At 29.8% G+C, this 26801-nt stretch overlaps 2 protein-coding genes across 2 annotated transcripts; one reads left to right on the top strand and one right to left on the bottom strand.

Annotated features, from left to right (window-relative positions):
* The first annotated feature begins 1654 nt into the window (after positions 1-1654).
* On the top strand, positions 1655-18069 carry Sod1 (Superoxide dismutase 1). Its single transcript, XM_067278548.1, has 4 exons — positions 1655-1842; positions 3996-4162; positions 17664-17781; positions 17851-18069. Exons 1-4 carry the CDS (start codon positions 1687-1689, stop codon positions 17956-17958), a joined length of 549 nt encoding a protein of 182 aa, XP_067134649.1. The 5' UTR covers positions 1655-1686; the 3' UTR covers positions 17959-18069.
* On the bottom strand, positions 17989-26801 carry LOC136982120 (uncharacterized). Its single transcript, XM_067278546.1, has 3 exons — positions 26501-26801; positions 25880-26015; positions 17989-18456 (listed from the first exon to the last, which is right to left on the bottom strand). The coding sequence occupies exons 1-3, from the start codon at positions 26707-26709 to the stop codon at positions 18193-18195; spliced, it is 609 nt and encodes a 202-aa protein (XP_067134647.1). The 5' UTR covers positions 26710-26801; the 3' UTR covers positions 17989-18192.

The raw sequence follows: 26801 nt of genomic DNA on the forward strand, positions 1-26801 counted from the left end.
ATCTTATGGCATTGATGGCGTGTAGGTTAGAACGTATCAGGCATTAGTGTTATTGCTTAGTTAATTATGTTATATTCGTATTCGCGTATATTTTAATATTTTTTACGATGTTTTAAAATGATTTACGAAACGTTTTATTGAAACTTATCGTATTTAAAGAAAGAATTATTTATCTATTTCTATCTTATATATTAGTTACTCATCTTCTATTTCTAGAAGATGAGTAACTAATAATTTATTTTATATATAAAACAAAAAACGAGCATTTTTCATTATATGCAAAAGATAACATTTGAAATCATGTTAATTTTAAAAATATTGACAAAAACAATAGCAACAAAATATCACAAAACTTCACAAATAGAAAACCCCCAATAATATATTTGAACTGTTCCACATCTGGGCAGAAACTAGACCATATGTCCCCACTAAAGTATATCCTTAGGACACTATTCAGTCTACAAATACGTAGTAAAAACAAAATTTTAGTGCTTAATTAAAGAGTTAAAAAGATCAATTGCAAATAAAATAACTTATAAGTTATAACTTACATCTAAATACCAACAACTGCCGAATCATATCGGGCTATTTACGGCTATTACATAAATTATAAACCAATTTGGCCCTAGAGGTAGACGTTAGGCTCCATCTCATATTAACTTTAATAATTATAATTTAATTAATAAATTTAAATAATTTAGACCTACTGGAAGAAAAATTCGTAGTGACAGCGGGCAAATAGAGAGCAGGGTGCGCGATCCTTGCCATAATTTTTGCGCGCTAATTTTTGTACGTGCGTTAATCAAGCCGAATAGTTTGGCCGAATATTCGGTATTCGGCCACTCTCCTAGCCGAATATTCGGTATTCGGCTGAGGTCGAATATACTATTCGTTACATCTATATTATAGATGTATGTAAAAACTATATATATATATATATATTATATGCAGTATTATATATATAATCTAATTAATTGCATCAGGTTTGTTTTAATGCTATTTTCTATTCTCAAATGTTTTATGCCCAATAATCCTATGTAAATTATTGGAATGATCTTCATATTAATATCATTAATTTCAAATTTGCAGATTTGATATTAGATCAAATGTAATGACCAATCATTCTTCTTTTTATAGTCTTAATTTAGATATACTATTAAGACTGTATTTAACAATATTAATTTTGACAAACTATTACAATTGATTTAATGAAAACTTCTGATTTTTAATTATGACAGATTCAGCATGAATCTCACTTTCAAAAACTTATGAAATCCCAAATAAAAAGAACAAATGATATTTTGCGCATAAGAAACGCACGAGACAAACCTGGTCAATTAATAAAACCCGATACGACATAAAACGAATATATATATATATTATTTTTTTTCATAATTTTAATTCGTAATATTTAATTCTTACAAGCACAAAATAAAAATAGAAAAAAATATATATTATACGTAATATGTAAATTAAGTTTAATTAAGTTTTTAGTAATAATATATATTTTTTTAAAATTAAAATATTATTAATTTAAATATCTTAAATTTATAAATGAATTCAAATATATAATAAATTTAAAAATTTTACGATTAATTCCGTTAAAATAATTTTAAAATTTATTTATTGAATTCCGTTTCGTTTCGCACCATAGTTATCTCATATATAAAGCCTCGGAATCGATCCATGATGCAATCTGTGCGCGTGCTCGTCTCCTCCATCTTGTTTGTTCTAGTGTCGGCTGGCGTTTCACGTTATCAAGGCATGGCTTCTTGTCCTCTAAAAGCGGTTTGCGTGTTAGTAGGAGAAAGTGTAAGCGGTACCGTTCATTTTTCTCAACTGGTAAGACATTTTTTTACTTTCTCTATACTTCTAGCATCGGTTTACGTAATTGTTTACAAGGTAAGAGGAAACCGGTGGCTTTGATTGAGCAATTTTAAACGTCATATCCTTATTAAATTTAATGATTTAGCAAAAATTTCATGCTGGTTTAATTATTTTCAAGGATAATTGATTTGATTATGTTGTTCTATGTATACAAGCTTAATTATAGCTTAAACGGTTAACAAACCCATCCATCTTGTCTTCCTTGTAAGAGAGTGTTCAATTTTCCTTCCGTTGTTTATCTAAGAAATGTGTTTAAGGAAAAGCGTACGAGAGTTTCCTTCTTCCTTGTAGTCACGTTAACACAATAAAAGAAACTGGGCCTAATTGTATTTCCCTTAATATGAAATACAATTAGGCCTTAAAAATTACAGAATGTGTGTACATTTGTGAGGGATGTTGGGTATTATTTGCAAAAACAAAAAATGGTTTACACAATAGTTTTGTCCTAAATTTTAATCTGAATTTAATGCTCTAAATATCATGTGTTTATACAGTATTTTTATTTAATTGCAATTAAGTTTTTTGTTATGTTCTTGTATTATAATACGGTTTTGTTTTTTAGCCTAACATACTAATATACAGTGTGAAAAAAACTTGTGGGAGAAAAACACACAGGGAGAAAATAGGAAGAAGAAAGATATTTATTTTTATGTATAAATTAAATCACAAATAAGGAAGACGAACTAATAAAACATGATAAAAATAATAATAAGGAAAACCAAAAAGGATTTGATTATATTATTATTATTATTAAACTTATTTTCTAGTTAAATTCATTGTTTAATACTACTATATTTTAAACCTATAATAGTTTATCAATAATTGAAATTTTTTTTTCCTTTTTATAAGTGTAAACTTATCAGCAAATTATCTAACTAACATACAGTATATCTATCATCCTTTTAGTGGAAATCACATGCTTTGATTACGACTTCAAAATGTGTAGAACTGTTATAAAATAGATCTTATAAAAAGGCTACTTAAAAGTTTTTTTTAATGGTGTAATATATTATTAACTAGAATATTTCAAAATCTAATAAAGAATAATTTATAGCAGCATTTTCATTTTGTCTTGCTATTTAAAATAATGCAGAGTAAATTAATAAAAAGTAGAGTAGACAGGTGGCACTTAATTGTTCAATGGACATGTTCTACAAGGTATCAGGTTGGACTTTATATTGTATGGCCTAAAATAACCTTGCAGTTTTTCAGATTTTTCTGGTAACATCTTTAAATGTACTTTTCACTTTTTTTCTGTAGGAAGTCTTCTACTCAACTATTTCAGATCAATGTAGCTTTATTATATGGAGGGGTGTGTGGGTGGTAATAGATTATCAATTTCTAATGCACCATTTAAAAGATAAAATAATTTGATTTTAAAGATCAATCACACTTACTCTGCTATAACAAATGACTATTGGTATTATCCAAAATTATTGTATTTTACTGCATTACAGCAAAGACACCTTTATTTCAGTATAGAATATTTAGGAAAAAAGCATTTTAGTGTATTTAAAAGCCATCCTTTATCTTTTGCATTTGACTGTTAAACTGCAGTAAAAAATAAATTTAAAAGGTAAAATTAGAATGTAAAGTACATTTTGATTTTATTAGAGAAAAAGGACAGAGTTTGCATTTACAATTAAAATATTCTTCATGAATATATGAAAAAACTGCTTAGCTACAGCAAATAATTATTATTATTATTGATTAATTAAACATTATTATCATTATTTTTTATTGAGAGTTGGTCAAGGTAGAAATTAGCTGTAGTCTAGTGAAGGCGGGAGAATTCATTACACTATGGGAATTTCAACCTCACATATATAAGATTGAAGACTTTTAACATAAGTTGCATCTTATGTGCTGTATCATATGGTAATTTCTGTGCATTAAAATATTCTTTAAAATTAATACAAACTGAACAGATTTTTTTTTAATACATAAAAATAGAACCTTTTTTCTAAATTTTCAAATAAGTAGATTTTATATTAAGAAAGAGCTTGTTTGAAACATTTTTTTCCATTTCAGTTTACAAATTTTAGTTCTTTTTCTTATAATTTACCATAAGACACTTATTATTATTATTATTATTTTTTTTTTTTTAGAAACCAAATTGTCCTGTTACTGTTGAAGGTGAGGTTAGAGGATTGAAACCTGGACTACATGGTTTTCATGTTCATGAGTTTGGTGATAATACTAATGGATGTACAAGTGCTGGAGCACATTTCAATCCCCATGGAAAGACCCATGGTTCACCATGTGATGAAGAAAGGTATAATGTGACTTTTATATAATGTTGAAAGTCAATAATTCATTTTATTTTATTTTTTTTCCTTTTGCATTTAGATTTGCATAAATCAAAAATGATTATTTATCTTTTTACAAATACAACACTAGTTTAGATTAATAATATAATCAGAATGATGTGTATTAGTATTTAAATTATTTGTTTCAGCTTTGATATAACAAAATAAATTTTGTTTTAATTCAGTTCAGTGGAATCATGTAATATATTTTTAGAGTTTAAAAATAACATAAGCATAGTAGATATGAATATAGAAAACAAGAAGAAATAGTTTTTGTGATTGTAATTATCTGTATATTCAGGTATGAAGAATTTTTATTTTTGATAATTTATAAATACATTTTATTTTAATATTTTTACATAATGCTCAAATGGGACATGCGTAAGAGTCAAGACCAGAAGTTTAATAATATTGACAAATAAAATATGTTTATATAAACATATACAAATCTGCTTTATGCTGCTTCATTTTTAAGACCAACATTAGTATCTGTTTTTGGGGAACCAGGGAAATCAAAAAATGATTTGTTTTTATGAAAATAGGCAAGCAGTAATGGCATTTTGTGGTTGTTTTACAGCAAACCATTTTAGAGCCATTGTGCATCATGAGCAAGCAGCAAGTGATATCTCAAAGTTCCTTCCCTGAAAACTACATTCAGTATCAATAATTTTGAACTATGAAAGAATCTATTCTTTATCTCAATTTAGTCTTCAAATGAACTACTAAATTATTATCAGGCTATTGTAAGGCTAACAAGTTATTTGATATAAATCAGTTTGGCTAGAGGTAAGCAGTTATGCTGCTATCTCATAGTAAATTTAATAATTGGAATAAAACAAAAATTTATTTCTAAACATTCTAAATTGAATCAGTCCAGGGCAGGACTTGAACTCACAACTACTATTTACCATGCACATACCTTGCCAGTTATGTTATCCATACTTCTGGCCATTTTTTGCTTCCAGAACTATTGATTTATACAGTACCAAGAATACCCTGCATGGTTATAACAGGAAAAATTTAGTGCCCACTGCTCTCCATGAAAGCCCATTTATGCTTTACCCTAGTGTGGGGGTTTGTGTGTTAAAAACAACCAATGTAATATATTAAGCTGCCAAATTATTATTAGGCTATTATAATGCCCAATGATAATTTGTAATATAATTCTTAGCTGACTTATGCTTTACCCATGCTGGAATGAAGAGTAAGTTGACTGAATGCTTTGGGTGCTAAGTTGATACAGTCAGCCATACCTGTATGATCATACCTAAATCAATTAGTTAATAGTTCTGTAAGTGAAGATTGGCCAGAGGTCTGGATAGCATAGCTGGCAGCATGTGTGCATGGTAAACAGGAGTTGAGTTAATCCCATTCCAGGCCAATTTTGTTTTATTCCAGAACATTTTAAATTAAAAATTCATCTCTAATTATTAAATTTACCATGAGATGGTACTATAACTGCCTACCTATAATCAAATTGATTTTATATCTAATTATTTATTAGCCTCATAATAATTTGGCAGTTTGGAGGCTTTATATAATTATAAACCACTACCCTAATACATTAATCTTCATTTATTTTGTGCATCTGATACCCTAAGATACATCTGCTATCAGAAAAGCCTAACAAAGCTCTTAACCCTGAAAGGGTTGTATGAGATGTTAAATATCCCCATTTCTTGCTACTTGATACTATTATAATGTTTTCAAAGATTATTGGGCTACAATTTGAAAAAATTATAGACCTATAAATTCCCACTGTCGTCTGTTGTCTGTCCTCCTTTAATCTCAAGAACAGTTAGATGAAAGTTGCGACCAGATACGGAAAACTTAGGGACAGGAGGCTGTGATTAATTTATATAGGAACTTTTTCAGTCTAGACCAGAAGTATGATTTCAGTTCAAAAATTTTCCCAGGATGGAGTTACAAAGGCTGCATTTACTTCTGAGCTAATAGTGCTACTTCTGAACGCTGGAAGTGACGTCATTAGCATGTGTATTCATGCTTACATGTCCAGTTCAAAATTAAATGCAATTGCTAACAAGAAATATGGCAGTTTCCTGCAAATAATATTGTCAAAGCTGCTGTTTTAAATATTACATTACAGACAGAATTACTTGATTCCAAGTTGGATGAGGATGATCTGGTTATGGGTATAATTGTAGAAAAAAATGAAAGAGGAAAAAAAAAGCAAGATCCATAAAAAAGATAGAAACTTTTATTGAAGAGGCTGTACCTGTTTATAATCCAACTGATTTTAAACAGCATCTTAGACTTACAAGAGAATGTTTTGAAAGTAAAAACCCAATTTTTAACACAAAAAAAATTACCACTCCTGGAAGATGACCTGTCTCCTCAAAAGCAGGTTTTATGCTGCCTATGGACATTGGCAAATCAAGAATCATTCCAGTTGGTTTATAGAAAGTAATACATGAAATCAGATGCAGTGTATAAGAGAATAACAGATTGTACATATATATAATACATATTTAATGCAATTTGTTTTACCCAGTGAATAGATGTGACGTTGCACTTTTATGATGTAACTGAAGTGAGTTTAAAATCAACAAATAATTGATATTAAATACAAAACATTTTTTTTTCTTTCTTTTCTCTAAGGGTATTGGCAATCATTTTTAATATGTCTAGCTACACTGCATGGAATATTTTTAAATAAGGTTGTTAATTCTCTTAGTGTTAAATGACAGTGAAAAAAATCTCTTGGCCATCACAGCAGGATGCTGCAAGCACAATGGAATTTCTTTTACACTCAATCATTTGGTTTCTCTGGAATTATAGACTCTATTGATGGAAAGCATATGGCTATTAGGACATTAACTAAAGAAGCAGCAGCTTTTTTCAAAAGAAAAAAGTATTACACTGCTATCCAATAAGTTTAGTTTGTAATGAGAAAATGGTAATTTTAGACTGCTGTGTAGGTAATGCTGGGTCAGTGCATGATGCCTGTGTTTTCTAACAATCAACATTGCATCAGAGTAAACACTGCTGATGGATTTTTCAGCTGTGATTAGTATTTGGGGTAATAGTATCTATCTGTTATTTGAACATTTACTAACTCCATATTGAAATAATGGGAATCTCAACAGTGTGCAATTATACAATAATAAATTATCAAAATGTGCAAATGCATACTCAATTTCATTTCTACATCTTGTGGAGGGTTCAGACTGCTAACATTTTTAGACGTGTCGAATGGACTTGATTGTAAAAACAATTATTGGTGTGTGCATTCTGCACAATATTTGTATACAAACTTATAATACGATAGAAGTAGATTATTTTGATGAACAAAGAATGAAGTGAAGAAACTACAATGCATCCTGCTGCCAGAAAAGCTACAACAAAGTGTGATGACATTGCAAATGGAATGTTTGTTAATCTTAAAAATTTCAGAACACTTGGTCAGTAAAATATTGAGATGAGTAAATATTCATCTCAATATCTTGCTGACAAAACATGATTCAAAATATTTGTTTCAATATCTCCATTGATATATTTATTTGAACAAAAGTAGAAATACTCATACTGTGTTTGTATAAAAGATTCTTTGTATGATTTTGTTCAATTATTATTACATGTATATTGTAAATAATAGTATATCATCACTATTTAATAAAACTGTATAATTTTATTGTGTAATTTATAATAATCTTTTTATTTGTTTTTATGATGTACTGTATTTACTTACTACTACTATTTTCATAGCATTATTTAATTTTATAAATTACTAAAATGCAAATAGTTGAAACAAGAATTTTTATTCAAATGATACAATTCCTCAAGAAGTTATTTCCCATAAGTAAGTGAAAATTTTTTCAAGTATACAAACTTATGTAATTTTGGATTATTATTACTTCTACAAATGAGTCTACCGGAATTCTTTTTTTCGGATTAAAGAGACAATCTTACAGCCTTTAGGTCAGGAACATCCTTTATTGAAGATACAGGTTACATATGCATTTCGATCTTATTTTATCTTTAAGCCCCTCTTCAGTGGTGACATCGAAAAATTGTGGAAAAAAAAGTTTTCCACGATTTTTCCTTCATAAACAGCTACCATAACAGATATTAAATTATTATTAATGCTGTTCATTTCTTTATGATATATTTAATGCTCTGAACTTCTGAAAATTCCAATTGTGTATAAGGTAAACTTCACTTTTAATCATAAAGAAGAAGTCAAACTTAATTTTTTTCACATTAACCCTCTGTTTATGAAAAAAGTCATCTACAGCAATTGAACCTTACAATAAAAAAGTAAAGATCATTGTAAACATTTTATACAACATAATTGAAATTTACCAATATTTTTCCAAAAATAATTCCATTTTCATTTCTTTGTACAAGGTCATTTTTTTCCATGGGAGCAGCCATATTGAATTAATGCAAAGCTCAACAGCAAACTAGCTAGTATTCTGAGCTTACTAATTTCGTTTAAAATGATGTCACATAACTCTAAAGTAAACGCCAACGAGCACGGCGCTCGGACGAAAGTATACAGGTTGTGTGCTGACAGTAACATTAGCTTAGAAGTAAATGCACTCCACTCATAAACGGCCAGCATGATGCTGTTGTCATCAGGAAAAGTATGGTGTATAGGGGCAGGCCAATACAATTAGTAGTAAAGGATAATTTAAAATACAGTATATCCTTTTGATACCATAATTTGATAAATTAAATAAATTAAAAAATATGATTAAAAATTGTAGCCCAGCATTAAGATGTCACAAAAATTAACAGCTAGCTAAATTAACAAAAAGTAACTAAGGGCCACTTTCATGAATTATTGTATAAACTATGAAATAATTATGTGTGGGATAAATCTGACTGTCATTCATTAATCTAAAGAGTAAGCTATATTCACTACATGAGTCATTGGTTTGTTAGATACTGTAGTTAGCTGAGTCTTTACTGTGTACTCATTTTCCTGAAAACAACAGTAAACAAATAAAGGAATGAAAAAAATAAGTAAGCCTAAGTGAAAGCATGGGACAGATTTGAATGTATGAGAAAATATATGCTGGGAGATTTGGTGAATATTCATGTACAATATCTTGTGAATAATAACCATCTTATAATTATATATTTTATATATATATATAAAATATATAATTATATAATCTTTTTCATTTATAAAGTACCATAAGATTCCTTTAATCCTGACTATTAACATAAAATTGTAATTTTAAATCATAATCAATTGTTGAAACTGTTGCTATACAATGTTATAAGATCTGATATTTCTTTAAAATATTTTACCAATATTAGAAATAACTTTCTTTAAATATTCTAAATAAAAGTTATCCACATCGGAATCAGAGCTGGTCAGCCATCTTGATTTTTAATAATCTATGGAATAAATTTTAATCATCTGAAATCGGCTGGTTAACTCAGTATATATTTTTACTTTCTTTTTAAACTGACTATGGTGTTAACAGTTTATTTTCACTAGTTCTTTCAATAAACTTATATTCATCATCTTCAGACAAACAATTTAAAAATAGATCACAATATTCTTAAGTAAAGGGAATAAACATCATATTTAAATTGAAATTAAGTCATTATGAGCCTGATCAAAATTCAAATACGTAAGATATTGAAATGTCATGCGGTGCATGTGTGGATATATACCCATGTCAAAGATATGTTGGTGGACACATTACTGCTTAGCCGTTTTTATATAGGGCAACCTGCACATTGTGCAGGTTGCCCTATATAAAAACATCAATTATGTTTCAATTATGTTGTATAAAATGTTTACAATGATCTTTACTTTTTTATTGTAAGGTTCAATTGCTGTAGATGACTTTTTTCATAAACAGAGGGTTAATGTGAAAAAAATTAAGTTTGACTTCTTCTTTATGATTAAAAGTGAAGTTTACCTTATACACAATTGGAATTTTCAGAAGTTCAGAGCATTAAATATATCATAAAGAAATGAACAGCATTAATAATAATTTAATATCTGTTATGGTAGCTGTTTATGAAGGAAAAATCGTGGAAAACTTTTTTTTCCACAATTTTTCGATGTCACCACTGAAGAGGGGCTTAAAGATAAAATAAGATCGAAATGCATATGTAACCTGTATCTTCAATAAAGGATGTTCCTGACCTAAAGGCTGTAAGATTGTCTCTTTAATCCGAAAAAAAGAATTCCGGTAGACTCATTTGTAGAAGTAATAATAATCCAAAATTACATAAGTTTGTATACTTGAAAAAATTTTCACTTACTTATGGGAAATAACTTCTTGAGGAATTGTATCATTTGAATAAAAATTCTTGTGGTCAAGTGTGGGAGTGTTGCATGAATCAAAGGTTGTTGTAAGCAGAGGTTTAGAGTCTGTAAAAAAAAACAGTTGATTCAGACTCCTGATAATTTTAGTAGACAGACTTCCCACTCTAGCAAAATTAAATACAAAGTCATTTTGTGGGGGAGGTGCAGAGGCACTCATAGGGAGTACTCTACTCTGAACTCTGAAAGGAACCCGGGGCATTTACCCAAGTACTTTTATAGTTAGTATTTTTAATATTTAACTTACATTGTTATAAATGTTTTTATACAAATAAATATTAAATTTAATAAGAGGAGGAATGGGGATGATGATATTCTACATCTTCATATCTTTATTCTACAGCATTTGCACTTCAATTTTACCCTTCCAGAAAAGTTAGTCCAACTAAAAAATGTATGATCTAGCTACTTCAGTCCCTTGTTCAGAAAAGAAAAATATATACTCTAATCAATTGATCTGGCTCATTTAGAAAGATAGAGTACTTATTTAGAGCAGGGATAATAAAAGAATGATTCAAAAATATTCAAATTCAATTAGGTCAAAATAATTTAACTACTGAACACAAATACTACAAAGAAAACAACTACATATTTAATAAATAAAATTGCTGTATTTTGCCAATTTCCAATATTAAACTTGAAAAATTTTTCTGTGGAAAAACAAAGAGAAATGCCAGAGTCAGCACATTTTTTCCGACTCCTCCTCCTGGTCAGAAATTCCTCCTGACTCTGACTCCACAGCCCTGGTTGTAAGGAGTGATTTATTTATTTTTTCTTTTCCATGTGAAATGAGTTTCTGGTTGCTGCAGCATCTGAGTAGTGTCTGAGCCCATAATGGGTTATAGTTCTGTTCAAGCACCTTTTTTTGCAAACTCCATAGAATGCTTTCCTTTAACCATGTGGTGCTTGGGTGCTGGATGGCTAGCAAGCATTAAGCCTGGACTCCACATTACCAGAATCTGCGACATAATTGTAAAACTGAAAGTCAAACTGATAAAACTTTTAGTTTTGGAACATTCAGTTGGACAGAAACAAGACTGAAAGCAGAGTTAAAAATTATTTAACTTTTCCGTTTACTTTCCGCGCTTCTGTCGTATTGCAACCAATAAAAACGCGAGGATTTGTGATGCATAGTCACATGAATTTGTCATGTGTAGTTTGATAGTCGTAATGGCAGAAAGTGCAACTAAACAAAACGAAAACTCTATGTTTCAGTTCTGTTTCTGAGTTTGTTTTCAGGTAATGTGGAATCCAGGCTTTAGTGTTGTGGCTCCAATGTACCTCTTATTCATCCCTGTTACAAGATTCTTTAACAGCACAACATAGATTCTTGATTTTTTCATAGGTGGAGAGTTTATCCTGATCATTGCGGACGAGTCTGCATAAATTCAGTAGTGGGGATGGGTAGGAGAAAGTTATGTTGCCTGAATATATGGCAAATGTGTATGGAGGGGGATCCAAGGTACAGTAATGGTAGTTGAACTATTAACACCTCTCTTGTTATGCAGTGTTGTGCTTGGAAATAGATTCCCTGACCATATTATGCACATGTGTGAACTTAGCACATGAAAAATCAGCTGTACATACTGCCAAACTGCTTGACCTACTCAGTGTGTGGGTTGCTGTATATAAATGGCTGAACAGTATGTCCAGCATCACATCTTTGACATGGTATAAATCCACACATGCGCTGCATGACGTTTCGATATCTTGCATGATCAAATTTTGATCATGCTCATAATGACTTTTAATTTTGATTTTAAATCAGTGGTGTGTAGTGACATTTAATGATAGGGAAGCTGTGTTTCCATAAAAAATTATAAAGAAATACTGGAAATAAATAAACTGTTTATTTTAGAATTAACATAACAAAAATAGATACATTGACACAAAACAGATATAAGAACTTAAATATGTTTATGGAAACAATCACAGAATATATGTTTTAGAAAATACAAGTGAAGCAGTGCTTCCACAGCTTCACTGAATGCATGTCACTGGTTTAAATTGTGTGTTTTGTTTATGTTAGAATATTGTGTTCTATTTTTAATTTCATTCACCTAAAGATGATGAATATAAGTTAGTTGAAAATGCTAGTGAAAATAAAAAGAACTGTTAATGCTGCACTCGGTGTATATTTTTACTTTATTTTTATATGATATTTGGTGTGAAATTTAAGTTGTATTGAAGAACTTAGTTTACTTAGCAGTATATCCCAAAGATTTATGCTCATGGAATACATTGAGGAAAATTCTGCAGATTAAAATGTATTAAATCTTGAGATTGAAATTAGTGCAACTGGCTCTAAATGAAAGATAACTATAAAGATTAGATATATGAAATTTTTTTGTTTTAGATGAAACTAACATGGCCACTCTTCTACCTGTAAAAACTCCACCTTTTTGGATTTTCATAAAAACCAATATCTTTAAAAATTTATTTACCTGGTGTTGAATTTAACAAGTAAAAAAAATTATTTTGTTCAAATTCTTTGCCAAAGTTTAGATTTCACTGGAATATCTGCTGAATCAGTCTAAGAAATCCATTAGCCAGTATGGAAGATACACCTATTGTATGTATATGAAAAATACCAGTAGAAAAATTAAAAGTGCATGTAAAAAATGTAATCAATACACATGCTGTTACCACATTAAATTCAATCCATTGTTTACATTGTTGCTGACATTTTTATATTATGAATGTTATTTTTTTATTTTTGTGACTGTTATATTTAACAGAGGGAAAGTTATGGCAATTGGTCAAAAAAGGACCCCCAAGGTTTTTATATTTTTGGAATTGGGACCTTGAAATGTAGAGAAATGAAAAAAATTCAGGCGGTGTGGACATGATTTTGTTCACCCTCTTTGAAGCTTAACTCCTGTGCTTTTTGTTGAACTCTGTGAAGCTTAATAACTGCAAACTCTGCAGAGTTGTGTATTAAGGGATTGATGCTATTCAATTTTGATGGTTAAAGGATGGAGAGAGAAAGGGTGGTTGTGTCATATCTCAAGTAGGGTTGGACTTAATGATGATTTTACTTATTAGCATTTAAATTTTTTTATAAAATCCATTCCTATCCTCAAAATTTACCTTATTGCCATATTATATTTTTAATTATGATATTTTATTAAACTTTTATAATAGCAGATGGCGCCACACAATTTTAAATGTTGCCAGGAAAGTTAGCATCTTGTTTCTGAATTTTTTTTATATTTGAGGGGGTTGGGCAAGATAGTACCAAGCCTCATTTCCACTATCTGGAGAAATATGGTTTGAAAGGTTGATCAAATCATGTTTGGTATGCGTTATAACTGAATATATTTGCAACTGTATTATTATTTTAGATATCCTGAATTTGAAGCGGGTATTTGCATTATATAAAGAATTATGGCACACTTTGAAGTCTTTTCAAAGACAGTGTCAGCATTCTGTGGCTTGGCACTATCTTTATTCTAAAGAATAACAATAATCATATGTTGATGGTGTGTATTTTTGTGCATTTATTCATAAATTTCATTTTTATTTCTTCTTTGAAACCGTGTTTTGTTGATTGTTAGACTATGAACCCAAAGTTGAGTTTTAATTAAACACTTGGCTTTATTTCCATCTTTATTAGCCAAATAAAGCCAAGTGTTTAATTAAAACTCAACTTTGGGTTCATAGTCCATAAATTTCATTTCAAAACATTAATTGTTGGGAAATTAAAATAATGCCCATGATTTTGTTTGTTTTTTATCTATTACAATATACAAAATATGAATATCAGCTTAACTTGCTTATCTGTGGATTGAGGTCCTTTATTGTTTTTGGGACAATGACAAAAATAAAAAAACTGGAACATACAAGAAATTAACTAAAGATAACTTAAACTAAATACAATGTTGCATTATAACTGAACTAAGTGGTGGTCTTGACACCACTTGAAATTTGTCTTCTTGTGAATTAGCCTGAAAAATTGAGTGTGGTGAGTAAAGTATATGATCTTAGCTTTATAAGAACCTTTATACTTAGGCCTGTCAGAAGCAGACCATAAATATTAGTGTTGAGGAAAAAGTCAATAGTTAGATTTCATAAATATGGGAAAAATTGTCAAACATGTATGTTCTATTTACACACTTTGTTTTGCACAAGTTAATATTAATCTAATCACAAGAACTATCACGATTACTTCAGTCACAATAGAAAATTAATTTCATTTGTGAAAAAGTGATCACCTGGGTTCTGGTAGAGAAACTTCACTGACTTCGGCGTTAAACTATTTCTTTTTTATTATCACAAGCACTTTCGACGAGTTTATAATCGTCGAAAGTGCTTGTGATAATAAAAAAGAAATAGTTTAACGCCGAAGTCAGTGAAGTTTCTCTACCAGAACCCAGTTAAAACTTGGCATGAGTTACCAAATTTATTTTACTTAAGTGATCACCTGGTGAAGAAACATGGAAAGTCACATTTTAGGATAAAGACAATGCCAAGCAACTCTAACCTGTTTCACTAGCATCAGTAATTGGTATTGATAAACAGAATCCATGTTTTCATTGACCAAATTTTCTGATTTTGTTATTCATTTGAATCTGGCCTGCCTGTGGTACTGCATCTAATGAATGATGCTTGACATTGTCTTGCTGCCAGAAACTTCCAGAATTGTTTAGGCTCTGTGGCATATATAATACCATCAACTACTAGCATTTTTGGAAAGTCTTGAAACTACATTCTAGCCTACTGCATTTGTGAAGATGGTATGATTAGTGATTGTAAAATACACTTCATTCCAATGTTCAAATAAATAAAATAATTAACACTTAAGTGTTGTGGCATTACAAATTGTGACTTTTTAGATTTAAAAACTGAACATTTAGAAATAATTGTATTTGATTTTTTGCCTGAAGATGATAGCTATAAGCTATTGAAAGTGCTAGCGAATATGCCTAAAATCTAAAAAGTCTGCCGAAACACTCAAGTGTTAATTATTTTATTTGTATGATTAGTTCAATTTGACCAAAAATATGGCTTTGCACTAATCTTGCCCCCCTTCATTCAAGTATATTAAAATATTTTAAATATTCATTTCAGTTTGTTATTTTTAATTAACTATGCATATATAGTATACAATATATAAAAACAATATACATGTAAAATTTAACATTAAAAGTATGTGGTGCCAAATGCTACACCAGATGCCAAATGCCAGAAATTGTAAATTTTTAAACATGATCTGATAGTTAAAGGAATTAGGTGTGTAATACAGTTTTACATTATGTAAACATAGTGTATTACACACCTAGAACAATGATTAACTGATTGAAATTAGCAGATATATCAAAATTTAAATTGCAGAATTTTTAACTAAAGGTCATCTTGTGCTAAGCAGTTTCTTAATTAAAAAATTTTGGAAAATTTAGAAAACTAATTTTATACTCAAAAATTACTAATTTTTAATCTGGATTAAACTACTTACCTTTAGACTGAATTCTACAATTTAAAATAAGCATAATTCTAGTGTTGTAAGTTAAAGAACACAAACATTTGATATTGAAGTAATCAGAAGAATATTGTAGTTTTATAATTATTTTAGATTCATTTTAAAATTTAGCAGATATATAGAATGTTATTTGTCTGCTTGATTATCAGAATAAATTAAGAGTTTTTTCAGAATTTCTGAGTAAAATTCATTATATTGTATGTGGCTTATTGTATAATTTCTAATGTGTACTGTACTTTGTCTATCCTTTGTAAGAGAGTGAGTCAAAAAGTAAGTTGCACTTGTTCCAAAAATAAAAGTATGAAACATAAGAGTCAAAAATTTTTATTTGTGTGAATGTACAATGCACTACTTTTCAACTAATTACAAAGTTTACTTAAACATTTATTGTAGTGTGGCACGAGTTTTTCTATTTCTTCTTGGAAGTATTCCCATCCAACACGTAATAACATTCTTGTGTTGCATTTGTGATATCTTCATTGGACTCATATCGGCAATTCAAAAGTATCTATTTCATGGGCCAAACACAAAAATCACAAGGCACAATATCTGGACTGTAGGGAGGTTCCCCATACAATCCATTTGAATTTTTCCAGTAGAGCCTTCGTGATGCCTGCCGAATGAGGTGTAGCATTATTGTTCAAAAGTTTTCTCACCACACAGTTCCCTCAACTGTTGTTGGATCATTTATAAACAAAAAGTTCTTGCCAATTGCTATTTACTTTTTGACTCACCCTCGTAGTAAGCAAGTTTATGTAAATGATGTTGACTTGGATAAGGGTCGATTTTTCACACTAGTGACGTGCTGGCACAGTGACCGTTTGGTGCGTAAACATCAATAAATATCACACATAGCCGATCAGAGTTTCATGTACGACACGTGATCTGTATTCTGTCAACCATACAAGTGTCGTACATAAAACTCTGATTGGCTATGTGTGATATTTATTGATGCTTATTGCACTGTGCCGTCACGTCACTGTTGTGTGTAAATCGACCCTAAGTCAGAAATTTTTTTTACTAAAGTACAAGATATTCTAGCCCTTAAATTATTCTCAGGATAAAATTATGAATAATAGATGATAAATTATTAGACAGAAGTACCATAGAAAGAATAAATTAGGTTTGTACCTACATATTCAGATTTAAAATGTTTTGAGTATATATAAAATAGGTGCCAAGTGTATATTACAAAACAATAAATACACACTATTAAAAATGAATTAAGTATTTTATTGGAAATAACTTTAGTAAATAATTTTTTTACATTAATTTCAGTTCTGATGGCTTTACATAATTTTACAATTAAAAACAAATTCAATAGTTTATAATTTAATATATTAAATATATTAAATTATAAACATATATATTTTTATAAATTATATATATATATATATAATATTATTTATTTTTTTTTAAAACCATTTTATACATACATTATTTTCAGTTCTTTTAATAAATTCTTAAAATGTATTTTGAAAATGTTTATTATTATAACATATCAGTTAGTAAAAATTGAATAAATATACTACAAAAATATAATGAAGATTCATTTAAAGAATGCTCATTTTTAAATATGCTAGTTTTTTTATTTATTTATTTTTTTTTATTTTTTTGGAGGAAGGAGTTGAGTAATAACATTTTATATTGAACAATTTATATTTTGAATTTGTAGACATGTTGGTGATTTAGGAAATGTAGAGGCTGGTCCTGATGGAGTAGCAAAAGTAAACATTTCTGATAGCTTGATTACTCTCTATGGACCACTTTCTATTCTTGGTCGCAGCATGGTGGTAAGTTATTGTTTGCTTGTTTATTCTTCTATTATATTGCATATCATAACTTTTATTGATGAAATTTAGGTCCATGCTGATCCTGACGACTTAGGTAAAGGTGGACATGAATTGAGCAAAACAACTGGTAATGCTGGAGGAAGACTTGCCTGTGGTGTTATTGGTATCACAAAATAAGCATATGCAATATTCCAGTGTTAGCATTCCTTTATTTTTGATCAAATGTTATATTTTGGATTGAAATATTTGCTAGAATTTAAGATGTAATAAATTAATGAATCAAAACTACTGATAGGTTTGCAAACTGTACTCATTTATATAAAATCACAATAAAAATATTGTGTAATCACATCTATAATATTCTATAAAATAAAGTTTATAAAAGTTCATTAAATTTTATTTATTTATAAATTAAGTACAGATAGAGCATGTTTTCTTTGGTGGTGGGTTTTTAGGTTTAAGATTTATTTGGCTGAAGTGTACATCAGGTGTATTTTTAATAGGTACGAATTTTTTATAGATATCTGTAGCCATTGTTACAAATGGTTTCTCCACATTCAAATTGTTTTTAGCAGATGTTTCAAAAAATTTAAAACCATTAACTTTTGCAAACTGTCTTCCTTCTTCTGTAGATACTTCAGGACTATTATTCAAATCAGCTTTGCACCCAACAACCTATGAAATTTTTAAGAATTATTATAAATACAGTACTTAAAATAAACTCAAGCATCTAGCAATTGTTTCCTTTTTAAAAAAATTCCAAAAATAATTTAAGAGAACAAAAATCAGGAGGAAAAAATAATACTGGCATAATTTTTTTTTATCCATATTGGAAAACATCTTTATCATAATGATTACAATTTTTGATAAAAATTTATCAGATGATAAATATTTTTTGAAACTTAGTTTTTCTTATAAACAAGTTTTCTATGAGTGAAATATATGAAACTTATGCATTAAAAATATATTAACTTACAAAATAATTTGTATTAAATAAGAGTATGAAAACAGAAATGGTGTAACATTTTCAAAATAAGTTAAATGAAGATAATAGCATCTAATTCAGTATAAAGCTATACCGTACAGGTTTGGTTAGAAATGATTGTCGTTATATATTTATTATTTTAAAATGATAGACTTTAAACAATTTTTATATTACAAGAAATATCAATAGTTCGGTTGCTTAATGCTAAAGTAGTCTTTATTTGAATGCTTTGATTTTTATAGTAATCAAATGAAAACATACCCGACATACCGTGTATCCATTATTATTACAGATGCAATTTAATTTCAAACATGGACTTTGCTGCAAAAAACCCCAGCTCAGCTGGTATTTTCAAATAGCCGAGCTTTACTGTCGTGTAACAATGCATCAAGTATTTTCAACAGGTGTGAAGACATTACTGATACCTTATTTGGCAATACTAAATGAAATTTAAATTTTCCTCCGTAGCAATAAATTCTCCGTTCCTCCGACAGGCAGATCGCCCACGTGTTGCATTGCCATATATGAATAAACCAAACAAGCCTTTATTTTAAGTTGGCACACTAGATGGATTTTTAAGTCTTTTTCGTCCTTTTGAACTCTAAGAGAGGCTTTTTCATGTTTTTTTTTTTTTTTTTATCCAACTAAGCCTAGTGTGTGTGGATGAGGGAGGGACTCTAGATACTTGGCCTAAGCTACCCATGAAAATTTCTGAGGATCCAATACCAGTGTTCCCAAAATGCCAGACTGACATCTTTATAATACCCTCAGTGAGATAGGATTGGATCCTCATTTTTCAAACAAGCTAATTAAACTGAAAAATTTGTTTGATCACTTAAAATAGCTGGAGAATATTTTACAGTATGTTTAAGACAGCCGGATGGCTGAGAGGTCAAGGTGACAGCCTACCGCTCTGGGAACCCCGGATAGAATCCGGGCGGGTCGAAAAATCCCCGGGAATTTTTCGGGAGGTGGTCCGTCCGGATATGTTGACTCCCGTCCCTCATCACCCGGCCACCCAATTGTGAGCCTGGCCGAACCATGGGCTTACCTAAAAAAAAGAGGCCTTTTAATGTCCACAGGGCGGAAAGAGTTAAAAGAAAGTGTTTAAGATTTTGCGCTCAATGTTAAATATGAAATTGATATTTTTACGTAAATATAAATTGGCTAAAATTTTTTATATTTTTTATGTAAGACTGATCATTTTTAAAACATTAAGTCTAAATATAAATTGTGTTTTATAATTGTTAAATTCAAAAATAAATTACAAATTGTTAAATTCAAAACTGCATTTAAATTTTACATCAATGCAGGTCTGTTTTTAGTCGATAAATTGATTTCTTTTTTGCACGCTTTTTATTTCTTGAATCAATTATTTTGTTAGATAAAGCATTTTATTCCATAGTTTATAGGAGTGTCACTTTAAATCAATTCAATTGTATTTCAAGCGATCATAAATGTAATAAGTGATAAAGGTGTAGATAAATTCTGAATATTTTAAAATAAACTGTTGCTAGGAGTGCGATTTTTAGACCACTGAGTTAATCTCTCTTTATATTTTTTAGTTTTAATGGATGACGATCAAATAAATTTCCAAACATTCTCCAAATTCGTCTCAAATAAGAGGCGTCTAATGTAATAAAAATCTACGATAGTCTCGTTTGAATGCTAGTGAGGTAATCGATGTTTAAATAAAAGTAGTTTTAAGTGTTTTCGTTTCTTTCGTCAAGGATATTGTTTTGGTATCTAAAATAAACAATGTACAGTATTATATAGTCTAATATTGTTTACAAAGAATTTTTTTTCTTTTCAATTACAAAAATGCAGAGACGTCGCGAAAGGAAACTTTAGGGTTGTATCATCGAAGAAGACATTCAAAAATGGTGCTATTATATATACTACCGTATTTCCGTACTCTTATATGTGAAAATCACTTGTTTTACGTTACTGAAACACGTGTTCTGCTTCGCTTATAAGAGCATACAGCGCTCATATGTTGTTGCTTATTTCACTTAGGAGTATAAGTGGACTGCTATGTCAATGATCAGGTTAACATGATTTCATTAATACGGCAAAGTGGCCCTTCCAGTTATATGTACAGTTACCAATTTTTACCTTAAATTTAGATGTTTTTTTCCCATTGCGAGTTAGATTTTTTTTTGTTAGTTTAGTTATATTACGAAGGTAATGAAGATGAGAAGAGCGAAGTTAAGGCTAATGACCACAGTGAAGATGAACTCAGAAAAGCGAAGAAATTGTACTGATACAATAATTATTCAGTGATATGTCTATGATACAGTGTATCCCGCTAGAAAGTCGAGAATATCCCGATGGTCGTATTGGACTTAATCGCATCGGTCATCTGTCCGGCAATTTACCTAAATAAGCCCATATTTTGTATATACACCAGTCCGAAGTGAAGTAAAAATCCAGTTTCCGCTACGGTGAGGTATGGATTATTAAGGTGCATTTATTAAAACAAATTTTGTCTTTAGTCCTAACAAAAATAAACTGTGTCGTCCTAAATGAGTCTAATTGCCTTACGCATGGCGTTTTGATCAGATACAAGGAAGCTCCTTGGCAACGTACTCAAAAGCGCCGTAAACTGATTACAATTTTGTAATCAATTTTTGAACAGATTCTTAAGAAACGGCTCGTCAACCGGAATAAAATTTCCCAGCCATAGAAAAATTTGAGAAAATAGGGTATTAAACTCGAAGTCGGGGGGTTTTTTTAAAATCCCTTCAACTTCCAGTTTAATGAGGTTTTACTGTATGATAAACTGCAAAAAGTAATTTCTATACTGAAATGTTGTGCAACACAATCTATTGTAAGTGGCAATGTGCTTGTCTTATCGTGACAAAACTGTTTCCTTGTTTGATTTTGATAATATTTTTTTTTTTTATTAAATAGTTCAGCATTTTGAATTAAAAATTTTAATACTAAATATAACCGAATTTTTGAAATTTGTTTTTGGCAAATAGATTTAATGAATGAAAAAAATATTTTTACGTCATAAAATATTGATAAATGTCAATATTTTTTATTATATTACTAATTATTAATATTTATCTTATGAAAACCTCTTTCCTGTGAACAATTATTGAAGATTTATTAAAAAACAGCACATGATAAACTTTTTCATAATATCGTTACATATTCTTTACTTTAAATTATACTTAACTGTTTCTTTTAAAAGTGAAGTATAGAAATAAATAACATTAAATTGTAAGTCTTTATTCGTATATAATTCTAACCAGGAAACATAATTATAGCAAGCAAACTTTGACATATTTCTTATTGCATTACATGTATAATTAAAATCGATCTTGTCTATGTTTTCTATTAATATTACGAACATCTTATTCTATTTTATATCTTATCTTCAGCTTGTTATATCAGTTATTTAAAGCATTTTTTAAAACGATTAATCTACTGTATTTAGAGTTGCATATGGTTACTTAAGTTGCCTGCAATAATTCTGAAATCAGAATTATTTAATGCAACCAGTACTTAAATTGACAAAATTTTATTTGACAACTTACAACTTCCTTTAGATAAAATTACAACTTATTGTATTTTGTGTTTACTTAGTTTTCATAATTTTGAACACAAAATTTCTTATAGTTTATACAGCCGAGTCCGCTTAACACCGGATAACGAACGGAAAGAGTACAATCCGATTTTCTTTCCAGTGTTTTACATTAGTGAAACTGCTGTTAACAGAGCACTGGATAACCGTCCGCATAATGGAGTACTATTCTCGGGAAGATTTATAAGATTCTATCTTTAATCTTACGGTATAGTGATCGGTCATGGCACATGGCAACAGCTCTCTATGCTATTAATATAATAATGAGATTTTGTGAAATCTTCCATTGGTCAGTTTTCTAATAAACAGCGCGGATTACATACACCCACATCTTTAGAGGACGAGAGACAAGAAGTGATTAAAAATCCTCTGAGTGATCTTGTTACTTCGGATAAAGGGCAGTCCGGATAAGGGAACATGATACAGCTATCTTGTGGGTGCTCTTTTTTTAAGTGTGCTCGAATGTACAAAAATTAGTCCTATTTTAAATACATTTAAAATAATTTTAAATTACTAAGTATTTTAAAATAACCTATTACATAGATAATCACGTGAGGGAAAAAAGCGCGAGAGATTTGAAAATGAATTTTTGTATTTTTTATGAATATAGCGAATCGGGGAAGAGACCAAATTTTTGCTTTTGATGGAAATGCCAAGTACAATTTGTATGTTTTGAAAGCAAATACTAAATTCCGGAAGGTATTTCGAAAGTACGGTACGTACTGGCATAGAACAATAAAAGATAAAGCTTTTTTTTTATTTTCCAGGTTATTACAATGTATTTAACAAAGGGAAAGTACAGCGATCGGTCAAAAATGACCCTCCTCCAGAAGATTTTCACATTTATGGATTCGGGGAACCGAGGTCCTCAGTCCAAAAATATAAAAATCTTGAGGAGGTCAATTTTTGACGGATTATCATATTTTCCCTCTGTTATATTCAATATATAACAGAGTCGGAAAAGTAAAAAATATTAAGATATATAAAGTAATAGGGCCTACACTTTCAATTATTTCTAATTGTTTCATTCTACAAGAAGCACTTCTAAACGATAAGAGGATGTGATATTGTTTTAACTCAATGAAATTTCTTTCTTGATAATTTCTTTTACTTTTACTTTAAAAGTTTCAATTTTCATTTTAGTTTCTTCCTCGGAGTTAGTTTCATATTTACATGAAATATCTGAAATTCTATACAGATATTAAGCAGAATGGATTTTTTAATACAGAGATGAAATATAAAACTAATATAGATAATGGCTTCTTTACTTGATGAATAATCCCTTGAACAAATTCATTTTTAATATTAAAGAAATTTTAAAATGTATTTCACAAGCAGAACTTTTCTTTTATATCTACTTTCGTAAATAAATTTAATTAATTAACAAAAAAACTTGCACTAGATTAATAATTTTTTTAGTCGTTGAAGACTTTCAAACGATTCGGAAGAAAAAAAAGTTTGCAGGAGCATAACATATTTAATTATTCAAGTAATAAAAACTAAAAAATCTCATTAATGTTTTTCAGTGTCTGTTTTTATACAGGAAAACAAATAATTATAATATAGTAAAATTTTAATCTGACAATACACAGAATAACGTAATACAGAAAGTTTTTCTACATTCATTTTGTTGTAAAACAAATTTTATGATACTCATCCAAACTCTCGCCGTAATTAATCAGGCTATTATTATGCTAAAGTTAATAATTAGAAACTAAGTAATTTGGTACTAGAGGCATAAGTCAGGTGCTATCTCTTATCTAAATTAATAATTAAATAATTTAGAACGTTCTGGAAGAAATTTTTGATATTTTTCTTTCGTAATATTTATATTTCCTGACTAAATTCTCTTTTAAATGAGCAAAATTAAGTAAATTATTAGCACACGCTGATGAAAATAGTCATTATAAATTTGTGTATTCATTTGAAAGTTATTTACACAACTGGCATAAACTATCAGAAAGCATACAATCAACAATCAGTTTTCCGTTGTGCAGCGGAAATACTGAATATTGTAATATCGTATTGAAATTTTTCAATAGATCTAGGCTAATATTTTTTTAAAAAAGGACCTCTCAGCACCCACCCTGTGGGCACTAAGAGGGCATTTTTAGTAAGCTCATTATGGTTTCTGACCTATGTCCACAATAGGGAGGCCGGATGGTGAGAAACGGGACTCGACATATCCAGAAAAATCATCCGTGAAGAAATTCTTAGGATATTTTTATTGTCTGTATTCGATCCAGGGTTCCCAGAACGGTTGGCTTAACCACCACCTTAACGTCACGGCCATCCGGCCGTTCCAATAGATCTAATACTATATCACGGATGTCCGAGACAGTTGAGGTTCCTGCCTCCCGCTCTGGGTATCTGGGATCGAATCCAGGTAAGCAATAATTTTTCATGGACGGCAAGTCCCGGATATGTTCGGCCCGTTTTATTACCCGACTGCACCCATTATGACCCAAATCCACGATGAGTATGGAAAGAATGCTCTTTTATTGCCCACACGGGGAGAACCAGAAAGAAAATTTTAAAAAAAAACCATATCACGATAAAATATTGTTTTATTGTTGTAAAGTTAGTGTATTATTTTTTAATAAGATTCTCTCATTAGCTAAAAATGAAGAAAATGAGTTTAAAAATTCTATTTAAATTACGAAATGTGCATTATTTTTACCTCTGATTTTTTTAAATCCATATATAATCGATTTATAATTAGACAGATATTAAACATGACATGTTTAATCTTTTTATAAGACACTGATTAAACTTATGATGACATATTAGATTCTAATCAGTTTGATTATATGACACAATAGAAACATTAAATTTTTTTGTGATAATAATTTATGTTGAATTCCATTTTAAATTAAATGAATAAACTTCAAACAATATTTTTATATTATTTCCTCATTATATACTTTATATACTTATCTTAGTACATAACACAGTAAAACCTGAGTAAACCGGAATCACACGATACCAAACTTTTTCCCGCTTTGGCAGCTTCCGTTTGAACAGTTTAGTATTCCCCCCTTCCTTCTTTTCTTCCTTTTTTACCATTTTAAAACTACACCAAGTAAATGCACACAGTTGCCCTCATTTTTATTGTAAAATCGCCAAATGCAAAAATTGAGTATTCGATATGAAAACATTAGCGAGGTTGAGGCCGAAGTTTTCAACGCAAAAATTCCGCCTTTCTGTAAGCCTAGAAATTTGACAATAGTGTTTGGAACGTCAGGGGAATCGTGCTCGACGTTCCGAACGTCATTATCAAACTTCTAGGCTTACAGGAAGGCGGCGCTGAACGTCCGACGTACACGTTTTTGCGTTGAAAACTTCAGCCTCAACCTCGCTATTCTCTTGTTCCCCGAGAACTTCCGTAAAGGATTCGAATACAAACCTTCAACCTCAAAGTTTCCGCTTTGAGGTTAAAGGTTTCGTCTTAGACAGGTTTTATTTACTGTATTAAATACATAATTTAAAATCTAAATTATAAAAAAAAAAGATGTTTCAACCTGAAAAATGGGATTATCTGTGTATTTTCTTGCTTGTTTTAACCAGTCCAAAACATGCCGGAAACTAACTCTATTATTGACATCATAAGCAAGGAATACTCCAGATGCCTTGCGATAGTAAGCGTGAGATATTGACCTAATAATAATGATAATCGATGCGTTTTAAAATATATCACGTACAGATTTTAATTATTTATTTATGAAGATAAATATATTTAATGTATTGATTAAAACTTTTTAAAAACATAAAAGTACATATAATGAAAATTTTAAGATTATGGTAGATAGAAACGAAATTTCTTGATATACTCTAAATTATTATTACGTATTAATTAATATAAACATCAGTGCCGTAACCAGCCATTCCTGTGTCCTATGTAAGAATTTGCATTTAGTCCCCTTAATTAATTAGTTTTGGGAAAATAATAAAACAAATACATGCATTTTGGGTCCCCCTTCTAAGTGGGCCCTGTGCGGGTGCACCTGTTTCACCTGCCTAGTTACGCCATTGATAAACACCATCATTAAATAAAAGTGCATATATTCGACTTTAAAACAAACCTGATGGGAGTCATTAGCTAAAGCAAAACATATAACTATTATAAGCTCGAATAACACTACCTGAATCTCTCTTGGCCTGCGGTATCCCATATTTGTAAACGTATTTTGACTTTATTTACTTCTACTGATTTTAAAGCAAAATCGACACCTATCGTAGAATCGCAAGACGAATTATACGTGCCAGTTGTAAAACGTTTAACTAAAGCTGTTTTACCACAAGCACTATCACCAATGACGATAACTCCAAACTGATGAGTATAGTCGCACATCTCTCGGAACTGCTTTCTATCTCTGTTGTTGAACAGCGCTATAACACAGTTTTGTTAAGTGTTATCTATTGTAATATCTCTGACATAGATAA

Source organism: Centruroides vittatus, unplaced genomic scaffold (genome assembly GCF_030686945.1).
Source record: "Centruroides vittatus isolate TY-2023 unplaced genomic scaffold, ASM3068694v2 contig_808, whole genome shotgun sequence".
NCBI lineage: Eukaryota > Metazoa > Arthropoda > Arachnida > Scorpiones > Buthidae > Centruroides > Centruroides vittatus.

Excerpts from the sequence above, each read along its gene's own strand:
- Sod1 (XM_067278548.1), top strand. The coding sequence starts at position 1,687 with ATGATGCAATCTGTGCGCGTGCTCGTCTCCTCCATCTTGTTTGTTCTA. Across the intron at positions 1,843-3,995 it reads CCGTTCATTTTTCTCAACTG|AAACCAAATTGTCCTGTTAC; the intron begins GTAAGACATTTT and ends TTTTTTTTTTAG. Across the intron at positions 17,782-17,850 it reads TTCTTGGTCGCAGCATGGTG|GTCCATGCTGATCCTGACGA; the intron begins GTAAGTTATTGT and ends GATGAAATTTAG.
- LOC136982120 (XM_067278546.1), bottom strand. The coding sequence starts at position 26,709 with ATGTGCGACTATACTCATCAGTTTGGAGTTATCGTCATTGGTGATAGT. Across the intron at positions 26,016-26,500 it reads GCAGGCCAAGAGAGATTCAG|GTCAATATCTCACGCTTACT; the intron begins GTAGTGTTATTC and ends CATTATTATTAG. Across the intron at positions 18,457-25,879 it reads CAGATAATCCCATTTTTCAG|GTTGTTGGGTGCAAAGCTGA; the intron begins GTTGAAACATCT and ends AAAATTTCATAG.